We start from the raw sequence: 13,072 nt of genomic DNA on the forward strand, positions 1-13,072 counted from the left end.
GCACACACACACACCACCACCTACACACACCAACCACATCATTACTACCTACACATATAGCACCACTATTACACACATACAACCACTACTTACAGGCACGTCACAACCACCTACACACACGAAGACCAATACACACCACCACCTACACACATACTACCACCTACACACACACCACCACCTACACATACATATACCACCACTTCCGCTACCAGCCCCGGGGATTCTTTAAGAGGCAAGGGTCTTCTGTGTACCAGGTACCTCAACGAAGCTCCTTCCAAACCCTCCACCAGCCCACTCCCCACCCTGCTGCCTTGCCTTCTGTCTGGGGTGAGGGGACACTCAGTTTAATGGACTCACCAGCTCACAAGAGGAGTCCGAGTGGCGAAGTGTAGCAGGTGGCACGTTGGGCCCTTGTGCAGTTGAAAACTACCAGGACTCCAAGGGAGAAAGATGAAGCTCCCTGTCCCTCTAAGGGGTCACCGCTCTGGAACCCCCAGGGGCAGTTCTACTGCCCTCACAGTTGCTATGAGTCGGAATCGACTGGGTGGCTGGGAATTCCTTTGGTTTGGTTGGACCCAGCTCACATGGACCCCACAGCCCACCATCCACCACCTCAGGGCCAGGGCTCCCTGTCTGGGAGTTACTATGTGGACTCTCCTACTTCACCTAATCCCCAGACCACCTGATGGGTAAGTGGAAGTCTGCGAGAGCCAAGTGCCCACCACGGGTTACAGAGCCAATGAGCAGTGGGACTGGGATCTGAACCCAGGCCCATGGGGTCCCAAACACCTGGCTCTTCCCTACAAGCGAGGCTACTTCAGGACCCCGTCAGCAGCAGGTTCAGATCCTCGTCAGGGCAAACCCAAAGCAAAATGCCACAGGTGCACTTTATCTGTCCTGCATCCAGGTGACAAGGGTCTGAAACATTATATTCCTTTAAATATAGCAATTGTTCAATTTCTTGAAAAAGATAGTATATACTAAATGACAATGTAGATAAAAAGGAAACAAAAACCAAAGGGGTCAGAAGCCACAAGGAATTCCCATAGGTCCCCAGCAAAGAAAACCAAAGCTTGTTCTTTGGGTAGCAGGGGTCAGCAGATACCAGGGCGACAGGATCAAGCCGGCATTTTCCACAAGAGGGCGCCCCAGGGCTTTGCTGGGCGGTTTCCCAGAATCAAGACCGTGGACCCTTGCTACAAGGTCCTTAAGCAGTACAACCAGGACTTGAGAGTCACCATTTGTGGAACTGGCTTCGCGTGCATTTTTCACAGACCTACTGTGTTTCCAGTTGCTACACTCCCTACTTCTCCTCCTCAGGGTTCCCACGTTTTGCGGTGTTTGTGGGGTTGGTTTAAAGCTCCAGAGTTATGTGGGGTGTATAGAAGGAGCTTGGGTTTGAGCCCTGCAAGACCTCTCATGAGCTGTGTGGCCTTGGGGGAGTGGGGGAGCCTGACTATTAATTTTCCTGCCAGTAAAACAGGGGCTTGCCTACTTCCCTACACTTGTGAGGACTAAATTATTTGCTGTCGCTGAGTCAATTCCAATCCATGGCAAACCCGGTTCCACCAGAGGAGAAATGCATTCCTTAGGGTTTGAAATGGCTGGAGTTTTGTTTTCAGAATTAGATCACCAGCACTTTCTTCGGAGGCACCTCTGGGTGAACTTGAAACCGGTGGTTTTGAATCTCTGACCTTAAGGTCATCAGGCCAATGTATAATCCGCTACACCATCTCAAACAAATCTTGGAGCTCACTGCCATCGAGGCGGTGCCAACTCACAGCCACCTGCAAGACAGGGTGGGACTGCGACTGTAGAAAGCCTGGTCTTCCTCCTACAGAGTATCTGATGGCTTAGAACCACTGACCTTGCAGATCCCTCAGTCAAGCCCAGCAGTACTGAAAATAATGAATATACTAGGTCCAAGTAGTATTTGATAGGGTCCCTGGATAATGCAAATGGTTTACAGGAACAGCGGCTAACCAGAGGTTAGAGGTCTGAAGCTACCAAAGGCACCTCGGAAGAAAGGGCTGGAGATCTCCCCAAAATTCAGCCACTGCAATTCCTACAGAGCATGGGTCTGTGTGACACACATGTGATCACCGTGAGTTGAAGAGTTGGCAATTATTATTGTTATTTTAGAATTTATTCTAGAATGCAAGAATTGCACAAGATTTGGAGATCTAAAGATATGTACTTTATTAATAGGCAGAAATATGTTAACAAGTTGGTAGATCAGGTTAAGCATTTAAAAGACAGAATATCCAAGGAAGAATATATGATTGTACAGACACAGAAATATGTCTGAAAAGTTACTGCAATATTTACACGGACTGACTGCCCCTGAGAGGCAGGCGTGAAGAGGGAGGCTGACTTTTATGTATCGCTTTACAAATCACGTAGACATTGTTTGGATTTTAAAGAGCGACATGATGTCCAGAAGAACTGGATGGTGCCCAGCTATCCCTACTGACCGTCTGGGGTAGATTCCACAGAAGAATCCTGACCAAAAGGTGATTGAGCCTCCCCATCATCATAAGTCCAGTCCCCTCCCTGCACGTGGGATGACTGAGGCACGGAGCCGAGAGGGCGAGGCCCTTCTTGGCAACCCAGAGGTCAGCAAGTCCGACTGTCTGTCTTCTTCCCGGGGGTGGGGGTGGGGCCTTCTGGTGCTGTGCCCCACCCCGCCCCCTCCACCTGGTAAGCTGCACCCTGAGACCTGGTTAGGTGCCACGGAGGAAACCTGAGCAGCAGTCTGCCCAGCAAGCTCAGAGCCAACTTGGTGGCAGCCATGGTCAGTGACATCAAGCCACAGGTAACCATCGGGCCAGTCCCTGCTCTGAGTAGATCCGATTACTCCCAGGGCCTTGCTCTTCCCTGCAAACTGAGCTCCCCCGCTCCCCCCATTTGGCAACCTTCCTTTCTATAAGGATGAGCTTAGGGCCCCCACACTCCCCTAGCTCCCTGTTAAACTGGGTTCCTGATCCTGTGGACAGACAGAGGCCTGCCCACCCAGCCAGGGCCCCAACATGTTCTGCTGTTGTTATCCCAACCCTTTAAAACGTCTATTTTTTAACTCTAAGTGTGTTACACGGGGGCTTCAGACGTTTGTGGGGAAACCCAGGCTCTTTCGATTCCACTTTCCTACAAACAATGGAAGTGTCCTGGTGCAGTCTTTCCGTAGGAACATTAGGGAGGAGAACAGGCGAGAGGAGGAGAGGAAAACGGTGAAACTGATTTTTTTAAAGGAAAGAAACATGACTCATAATCCAACTACCCAGGACTAACTGCTCCAGTGAAACCCGAGAGCTGGACCTCGACAGCCACCTTTACCTGGCCCAGCCCGTGAATGCCCTTGTGAACCACCTTGCTGCCCTCAGTCAGTCACGGGACTGAGCAGGCTGCCTCCCCTCATCCCGCTGCTGCTCACGCTGGGATGGCCAAACCTCCTGCCTCTCACTACACACCCTTCAAACGTTCACCATGGTTCCCAGGAGCCAGAGCCACCGTCTGCTGGGGGAGGCTTGGGCCCAGCCTGACAGCAGAGACCCCACAGGGGAGCCAGCGGGGAGCCCAGGATGAGCCCTGAGATACACCCTAAGAGTTTGGGTGGCAGGGAGATGGAGGGACTTGCAAAGGAGAGGACTGCGGACTTTGAACTTGGGTTTTGAAGGAGGTGGAGGAGATGAGAAACACCCGGGCAGCTGGGGCAGCCAGTGCCGAGACGTGGAGGCAAGGTCTCATTTTGGTTTTTGTTTTTCTGGCTAGAACAGAAAGTACGGCATCTACAAAGACCCCTACATAGCACTCAAACTGCACCCCAGATCCCATGGTACAGAGGAAGAAAGAGCTTCAGTGAGGATCAGACACTAGGAACTGGGAGCAGATCCCACCCGGGTGTACTGATGCTGAAGCCTGGGGCTTTGCCTTCTCTGGGTACCCCTCTGAAGTGAAGTCACCTCTCTGTCGACCCAGGGCTCAGGTCTTAAGAGCAGCCTGGCCAGGAGGGACAGCTGAGGAACCCTGTCTGTCAGCTCTGAGTCGTTGGGGCCTGCGGGCCTTCATGGGCAGCTGTACAGGCGCTCGTCCCTGCTTGCCTATCGATCTCCAAGGAAAGTGATCCTGAGAACTTGCTGGCTTTTAGTGCCACCTGATAGTGCAGGCAAGAGCCCAGCCAGGCAGGGAAGCTGGCTTTCCTAGCATTCTGGGATTCCTGCCCACTGTCTGGCCTGGGGCCCGGAGCAGCCAATCCCCTCCATCTCTCTAGCCTACGCCCACCTTCCTACCCCAAGAAGAGGGGCTATGCTGGGGAGGGAAGAGACCAACGGCTCAGGGTGTTGGGGGCACTGCAGGCCATGTCCCTGACGTCTGCACCTCCCAGGACTGATCTAGCATACGGACCCAGTCAAGCAGATGGACTCTCGCCACTGCAGGCTCCAAGGCTCTGTCACATAGTGAAATGGCAAAGGGCCTGAGTTGGTAGACCAGGGCCCCAGTCACCAGCTGCATGGCCTGGGCCAAGCCCCAAGCCCCATCTTTCAGGAGGGTTTCTCTCTTAAAAGGGTACCAGCGAAGGTTAGAAGTCATCCCACAGAGCCTGTTCCTGACAGAAAGACCCAGTACCCAGGGGTGGGAGTGTCTGAGACCACAGAGCAGCCAAGAGGAGGAGCTTGAACTTGGCTGCCACTTTTCCTCTGCTCCCCTAGTCCAGCCAGCATTCCTGGGGTCCCAGGCCCAGATGCAAAGAGTGAACAAGCCTCACTTACTTGAGAATGTCCTTCTTGTTGAAGAAGCTGCAGTCCTGTGGAGGGAAACCCACATGGTCAGTTGGCTGCCGAGGTCCTCTCACCCGCCCCTCGCCCCCCAGGGACGGCAGCCTCCAGCAGGCCCTGAAGCTTTGACTGTGGCTCCGAGTGGATGCGCCCACTTTGGGGCTAGTGAGACTGGCTGCGGGCTAACGAGGGGAAGCAGCAGGGAGAAGGGGCAGTGGGCAAATGCAGGAGTGGGGACTTCAGGGCAGCACACTGCACAGCTGCAGAGGGCACCATTCCCATCTCGTCCTAGGAACAGTGGGCATTGGGAGGCCCCCGCAGCACCCCCAGCTCAGCAGGTCCAGGCACACAAGCTGGGGGGCACATGAGCACAGCCGGGACGTGTGAAGCCAGGGGGCAGATGAGGACCCTGGGGGTGGGGGTGGGGGTGGAAGCAGAGACCTGGGGTGTGGGAAGGGAGGGTTCTGAGGAAGGGAGGAGAGGAGAAGAAGGGGGCGGGGTGTCTTAGGAGAGGATAGCCAACCATGCAGAGGAGCCAGCAGCATCTGCATTGAGAGTGGGCCCAGGTCCCCAGGTAAGTGGTACGCAGGGTGGAGGCAGCACTGTCTCCAAGGTCTTAGCCCATCTCAGGGGGTCCTGTCTTCCTGCAGCCACCGCCTGGCCTGCCCACGTGGGCTTCAACCACCAGGAGCCCGAGACGATGGTTGCCACGCCAGGCCTTTGCCCTCCTGCTCTGCAAACAGGTCTCCAGGGGCGGCGTGCTGACCAGCGCTGGCTCTGAGGAGGGGCAAGTGGCTACAGCCCAGGCTGATCGACAGCTGGACTTGCCTGGACAATTTCTGCAGCCACAGGGACAGCTGGATGGCAGGCTGAGCAGGACCAGAGGGGAAGCACACACCCAGGTCTCCACTGGGGGTTGCAACAGAGCTGAAAGCAGGGAGTTGGTGGGACTCTCCAGGCCCTGGTTAGTTACAGGCTGGGCTGCTAACCACCAGGTCAACAGTTCAAAACCACCAGCCACTCCTCAGGAGCAAGATGAGGCTTTCTACTCCCATAAAGAGTTCCAGTCTCAGAAACCCACAAGGGACATTCTACTCTTTCCTGTAGGGTCGCTACGAGTCAGAATTGACTGGATGGCAGTGAGTTTGTTTTTATTTAGCCTCGCAAGAACCTGGCGGGGCCAGGGTGGAGGTGTGTGTGTACAAAGGTTTGCACTCCACTACTCACCTAAGCGCCCCCCCAGAGCCATGGGAGAAGATTATGGCGACCCCCCACCCCCCGCCCCCTGCCGAAGCCTTTGCACTCTGCCACCCGTGAGTCACGATCACCGGACAGCAACTTTCCTTTTTCTCTACAAATCTGACCCGCTGTGTTCTTGTTGCTCTCTGGGAGTTGGGCCAAGGATCCCTCACTCTGCTTTGCCCTATTTGAGAACTTGGGGGTTTCTCTGGGGGGCTCATGGTGCTTGTTTGAGCCAGGAAAAGATTCAATCTTGGGAAACAGCACCCCAACCCCACCCGGCACAGACAGAACACTCCTTTACCAGCCTAGCCAGTCTGAGACTCTGGGTGGAGACCAAGAGGGGCTTTTTCAACAGACCCCAGACACCTGGAGCAGGCAGCAAGGTGGGTTGGCTGGGCCTTTCAGGTACAGGCCCCTCCAAGCCTAGCGCTGCCCTGGGGCGAGGACCAGGGATCTCCTCACTAGCCTAGGGGGGCTTTGGAAGAAATGGGAATGGGGAATGGTACTCACTCCCCCTCTCCCACTCACTTGTCCTCTGCCCACTCCTGTCTCAGCCCCTGGGTCAAAGAGGAAATACCAGCCATTACCAAGGGCGAATGCTACTGGCAAAAGAAGCAAACTCACCCGATGGGGCAGAGCAGAACAGTGCCTGTGGGTTTCAGAGACTGCAACTCTTTACAGGAATGAAAAGCCCCCTCTTTCTTCTTTGGAGAGGCTGGTGACTTTGAACTGCTGACTTTGGAGTTAGCAGCCCAACATGTAACCACTCAGCCACCAGGGATCCCACACAGAAGCAAACACTTCTGCATAATGCGAGTCTTTCACTGCACCTGCTCAGAGGGTTCTGTGCCAATGGCCCCAATCAGCATCTGGGACCCAGGTGTACAGAAGTGGCCCACAGCTGAGACTCTGGGGGCGGGGCAAGCAAACTGCATTTGAAGCAGCCATCCTGGTGAAGTGAGCCCTCAACTTGTGTGGGTCATTAGAACCTGCCCCCTCCACCCATCCCCATCTTCAGGCATCATCATGCCCCCAGGTGGACCCCAGCACCCCTGCTGTGGAATCCAGACAGGGGTGGCTTTCAAAGGCCCTGAGGGGAGTCTGATGCGCAGACCAGGCTGAGAACCAGGGCCTGTGGACTTGGTCTGGGACTAAGCCCACCCACCACCCACCACGGTCAGTGGGTCGGTTCCACACACAGAGGCTTCCAGGGTTTTCCAGGCTGTCAATCTTTACAGGAGCAGAAAGCCTCACCTTACTCCCAGAGCAGAAAGCCTCACCTTACTCCCAGAGAGTGGCTGGTGGTTTTCACCCACTGACCTTGTGGTCAGCACTCGAGCACTTACACGCGCTATGGGTTCTGAGTGCACAGTTTGTTTTACCCTCACCCAGCCTCTGGGGCCAGGCATTTTCTCCCCATGCTATAGGTGGAGAAGCTCATCAGCAAAACAAAATCACAGCCATGACCGAGGGGGGCGCGACTGGACGTCAGGCCTGGGGGCTCTTTGATCCCTGCCCTACAACCACCAACAGAACCACCATGCCACGTTCCACCTGGCTCACAGCAGGTGCTCAGTACAGGGCTGGGATGAGTCTTTTCCAAATACAGCTTCCATACCCAAACCCATCTCTGTCTAGGGGATTCTGACTCCAAGTGACCCCATTAGAATAGAACTGCCCCCCCTCCCCCGGGCTTCTGAAAGCACACTGCCACATCTTTCTCCTGAGGAAGGCTGGGTCTGAACCCCTGACCTTTCCGGCTAGCAGCCACGTGCTTTAACCATTGTGCCACTGCAAACAAACCAATGAAGGCATTGTCTTTGCTAACCTAACCTTTCCCCGCTTCTAGAACATTCAGCAACCTGCTTGTTTCCAGGTTTTCCGCGTTGCTGACACAGCTCTGTGACTGAAGCTTGGCTTTTCCTTCTGCCGACTCCTTCCCTGGGCCTGGGAACAAGGCAGCAGCTTATAGGCCCTACAATGTAGGGTGTCATGTGGCCGGTGGCCCTGAAAGCTTTTTGAGACTTTGAACAGCCTGGCAGAGGAAACGGACAGCTGGTTGAGAAGCCAGTTCAAGTGCCAATCTTGCATTGGACCAGTGGTTCTCAGCCTTCTTAATGGCGTACCCTTTCATACGGTTCCGCATGTTGTGGTGACCCCCCACCCACCATAAGATTATTTTCAATGCCACTTCATAACTGTCATTTTGCTACTGTTATGTATCGGGCAACCCCTGTGAAAGGGTCGTTTGACCCCCAAAGGGGTCTCGACCCATAGCTTGAGAACCAATGCTTTCCCACCCTTAGCAAGCCTGCCTGCTTCCTGAGCCTGTTTTTGCACCTGTGAAATGGACACAGTGCCTCTCAGAAAGGGGTAGAGTGAGAACCGAGGAGATAAGGGTTAAGTGCAGGAAGCCGACAGCTGATGGGGGTTCAACAATGGCAGCCACTACCCCGTGTCGCTGTGGTCTCCACTGGGACCTGCAGCCCTATGTGCGCCCCTACTCTGGAGTCACCAAAGCCCCTGCCCCATTCCAGACAGGGCTGTCCACTATAGCGACATGTCCGGAGGAGTTTTTCCTCTCTGAGCACAAAGGCCGTCACTGCTGGCTTTCAGACAGTCATCACGATGGGTGTTCAGGCAAAGGACATCCCCCCCACCCCCCGCTCAGGTCATGGTCATGAGGGGAGGGGGAGGGGGGAAGGAGGGGCCTAGCCCCAGAGGGTGGGCCCTCTGGACTCTGGCAGCAGAAGGCAGCCTGGCAGGGAGGCTGGGCATTTACAGTGAACGACTGGCGTTCTGCCTCCAAGCCTGTTTCACCTTAATCCCTCCTCCTTCTGCCAAATGAAAACCGAATACACTGCCATCGAGTCCATGCCAACCCACAGAGACCTACAGGACAGGGCAGGGCTGCCCTGCCAGTTTCTGGGACTGTCACTCTTTACGGGAGTAGAAAGCCCCGTCTTTCCAGCTGGTCCAAATCCGTTGTGTCCCTCAGAGTTCAACTCCAGGGCTACCTCCTCCAGGCAGCCTCCCAGCGGCAGGAGCCAAGACGCAGCCAGGTCCCAGCTGGAGCGGATGGATGCCCACTCTCCGTCCAGCTATGCCAGCTCAGGCCGCCCCCAGTCCTCCTGACCATCTCGTCGGCCCTCAGCCAAGCTCCAAAGAGAACTCAGTTGATTCCCACAAGAGCACAGCAGGGTTACTGGTTGTCCCCATCCTAGGGGTGTGGGGGAGCCACACTCAGGCTCAGAAGGAGACAGTGACTTGCTAAGGCCCACAGCATCGACTGTCTGTTTACAACCGGGTTCCAGAATCCCTGTCTGGAGTGCTCTTCTCTCCTGAGAGTGGGGGCCTTAACAAGGGCTGTTGGTTCATTCATTTTCCAGCATGCTCTGAGTGCCTCTTCTGTGCCTGGGGAAGGGACACATGGCGGATGCGGGAGGGGGGCGGGGTGAAGGGTGGGGTGGTGACTGAATGCACCCAGCTGAGTGGAACAGGGGCGGGAGAGTCAGGGTGTTCTTCCTCAGGAGGTGGAGGCCAGGCCAGGCTGGTGAAGAGGTGGGACACCGGAGAGTCGGACAGAGGTGCTCAGCTAGAAGCCCTCCCGGCATGCCCGGAATCTGCTCGGATGAGGCCGAGCCCAGACCAGGCTGTGCTGAGCCCTTGCTTCATACTGCTGTGCCCCAGGCCTGTGGAGGGGAGGCCGGTGGCTATGTTTTAGAAAGAGTGTCCCGGCACCTACAGTCTAAGAACAACTCCCTAGGGTCTCCTGAGCCCAAAGGGACTCAGTTCACACAGCTACAAGAGGATTCTTGGATCCCAGGGGGGAAACCTCTTCATGAAGGTGATGCACATTGTGTCTGGTAGAAGAAGAGGGAGGGAGGAGAAGGAGTGAGAGAATCCATGGGCTGGGCAGCTGGAGATGGGCAGAGAGGAGGCCAGGCCAAGGGCTGGGCTGTGGGCACCGAGGGGTGGGACCCCCCAAGGTGAGGCATGAAAGAGGCCGAGTCGTAGGACTTAGTCTTAACTGAGAACAGGGGCTGGGGTAGGGCAGGAAGGTGGGTGGAAGCAGCCGCCGCAGCAGAGGGTTCCGGGGTAGCAGGTGCACCCTGCTTAGGACATGCTGGCTTGCAGGGGACTGACCTGGAATGCCAAGGTCTGGGTAGGAGGTGAGTCTGGAGGAATGACCAGCACACATGTGGGCACTGGGGAGAGGGGTACCCCGCCCTGGAAGCCCACTCACTACCAGGCTTGAGGGGTTCACTAGGGTATGTGGCTCCAGGGCTCTCCACCCCCTCTGCCTGGCCCTGGCTGGAGAAGCAGAGGGAAGGTTGTGGGTTCTCGGGTTTCTCTGCTCTCATTGCTTCTGCCCCAGTGGGCAGGCGGGCGGGCGGGGGTGAGCCAGCGCTGGCCAAGGATCAGAACCCAACACTGGGCTGGCTCAGGTGGGTAACCCAATGCCAGGCTGGTCTGAGAAGGAACCCAGGCTCTCACTTCACTTATAGGTCTGGTCAGTGTGCCTGCCTGCACCCACTTCCCAGGGTATATGCACCCTGCCCCCTCTACCTGGAAGGGCTTTTTGGGAAGGGTTTTCAATGGCTGACTTTTGAAGTAGGTTGCCAGGCCTTTCTCCCGCCGTAGTCTGGAAGTTCCACTGGAACCTGAAGAGCACCATAAGCACAGGTGGTAGATGCACAAGAGGCCCAATGGCCAGGAATGAAGCCCAGGTCTTCCAACACGGAAGTTGGGAATCCTGCTTTAGGCCTCCAGCTTCCTTCTCTACAAAGCGGGTCACCCAAGCTTAAAGCCCTGGACCACCAGCTGCAAAGTGGAGTACCCACAGTTAAAGCACTGGACCACTAATTGGAAGGTTGGCAGTTCTAACCCACCCAGAGGCTCCTCAGAAGGCAGGTCTAGCAATCTGCTTGTGGAAGGTCAGAGGCTCAAAAACCCTGTTCTGTGCACGTGGGGCAGCCACTGGGTCAGACTGGCCAACAACAAGAACAAACGACTAAGAAGCCACCTCACACAGAGCCCTGGTGGTAAACGGGTTACTCGTTGGGCTATGACCCGCAAGGTCAGCGGGTTGAAACCACCAGTGGCTCCATGGGAGAAAGACGGGACTTACTATGCCTACAAAGAATGGAAGAGTTTCGGAACCTCCCAGGGGCAGTTCTACCCTGCCCTGTGGGGTCTGTGAGTCGGCAGTGAGTTTGGTTGGTTTTTGTGTGTGATGATCAAGTGAGCTGATGTGCACAGGGCATCTCATACATTGTCAGACACACACACCAACTCCAAACTCATGGCCACTGGGTCGATCCCCACTCCCAGGGACCCACGGGGGCTCCCGTCTTCCTTCTCAGGGCCTCACACAAGGAGCCGAGAAACCTGGGTTACGGACACCCAGGGCTCCCTGGAGGAGAAGGGTCCCGTGTTTTACCTCCACTCCATCAGAGGGTTCCCATTCTACACGCCCTTTCCTTCCCACCAGAATAAAGACACAAGAAAGCCACAGACATCGACAGAGACCCGGCTGGACGCATTCATCTCTGCCAAGAACTCAGAGAGGACACACCGTGCAGCCCCGCTGCCTGGGGGAAGCCGGGAATAATCTTCAGAGTTGGGCCTTAAAGGATTAGAGGTCACCTGGAGAGAAGGGAGCAGGCACCCAGGCCAAGGCAACTGTGGGCAAAACCAAGCCCACTGGGGTGGGGTGGGGATCTACCTCATCTCCCAGCAAGCTACAGAACTGCTCCATAGGATTTCTGAGGCTGTGAATCCTTGGGGAAGCAGACCGCCTCGTTTTTCTTCTGGGGAGCAGCTAATGGGTTCAAACCACTGATCTTTTGGCTAGCACCCGCTGAACCACCAGGGCTCCTGGAGTGAGCAAAGAACTGCGAATAGTTCTTGGGCAGGGGTGTGTGTGTGTGTGCAGAGCAGCAGGGACAGGGCTGGAGGTAGTGGTTGCAGAAGGAAGCAGCGGGGCTTCTTCCTGCAGGAGGTGGGCAATGTAGAAAAATCAGCACGTGGGCAGGAGAGCACTGGGCTCTCGGACTCGCAGAGCTTGCTGGGGCGGTGACGGTCCTGGAGACATAGTGGGCTACTAACCACCAGAAAGGGGGTTTTCTACTCCCATAAAGAACGACAGCCTTAGCAAGCCACGGAGCCAGTTCTACGCTGTCCTCTGAGACAAGTCAGAGGCCAGCCCGGAGGTGGTGCTAACAGTTGATGCTAACCCAAAGGCTGGACGTTTGAATCCACCTGGAGGAGCCTCAGAACCCAGTGGAGCTCAGTTGGTTCCCACACACTTGGGGCTGCCATTGGTAGAAATCGAATAAACTGCCTGCGGTGGGGGAGGCGGGGATGTGCGGAGCCCTGGAGGGGTTTGGGGGAGCTGAGCCTTGTCAGGCAAGTTTCTAGCTGGCCCTTTTCCTCCAATTATTTCCAGATTGCCTACAAAGACCAAGGTAGTAACGTAAAACCACATTTGAGGGCCCGGTAACCCCACGCCTGGCCCAGATGGGGCCCCAGCTAATGTCTGCTACACAGACTAACTCTCCCGGTCTGCCTCTGCTCTACCAGACGACAGAGGAGAGGAGGGCACACAGTCCAGTCCCGCATTGCTGAACCCATCATCTCCGTGCCAGGTGGGCGCGTGGATGGGTGGCTGCCGGAGGGGCTGGGTCCTGTCTGTGGACGGGAACAAGAAGGCCGAATGGGGAAGCGCGAGGAGCGCCGGAGAGAGTAGTTCAGCTAAAAAGCACTCTCATTCCACGCATGAGGAAACTAAGGCAAGGTGAGGGGAAGTCACCGGCCCAAGGTCATATTGCGAATTGAAGGTAGAGGTAGGATTTGAACAGAGGCCGTGACCAGCAATGGGTAACAGAGGCGCGGGGCCCGGGGTGCCGCTTCGCGGGCCGGGGCGCGCGGGGTTCACCTGGTAGCTATCCAGCTGCTCTTCCGTGAAGATGGTCTGCTTGTTTCCCATGGTGGTCGCGGCGCCGCGGCTCGCCCACCCAGGCGCCGCCTCCCATCCGCGGCGGCCGGAGCCCCGC

The 13,072-nt window shown here is 56.0% G+C and overlaps 1 protein-coding gene across 1 annotated transcript in view; it reads right to left on the bottom strand.

Annotated features, from left to right (window-relative positions):
• CIB2 (calcium and integrin binding family member 2) overlaps positions 1-13,005 on the bottom strand; it is a 20,146-nt gene extending 7,141 nt beyond the window's left edge. The window contains exon 1 of the mRNA XM_004699719.2: positions 12,955-13,005. Within this exon, the coding sequence (XP_004699776.1) occupies positions 12,955-13,005 (51 nt within the window). The remainder of the gene's footprint in view (positions 1-12,954) is intronic.
• Positions 13,006-13,072: the final 67 nt, after the last annotated feature.

The sequence above is a fragment of the Echinops telfairi genome, unplaced genomic scaffold (assembly GCF_000313985.2).
Source record: "Echinops telfairi isolate 266 unplaced genomic scaffold, ASM31398v2 ScPeMD7_7475;HRSCAF=8513, whole genome shotgun sequence".
Lineage (NCBI taxonomy): Eukaryota > Metazoa > Chordata > Mammalia > Afrosoricida > Tenrecidae > Echinops > Echinops telfairi.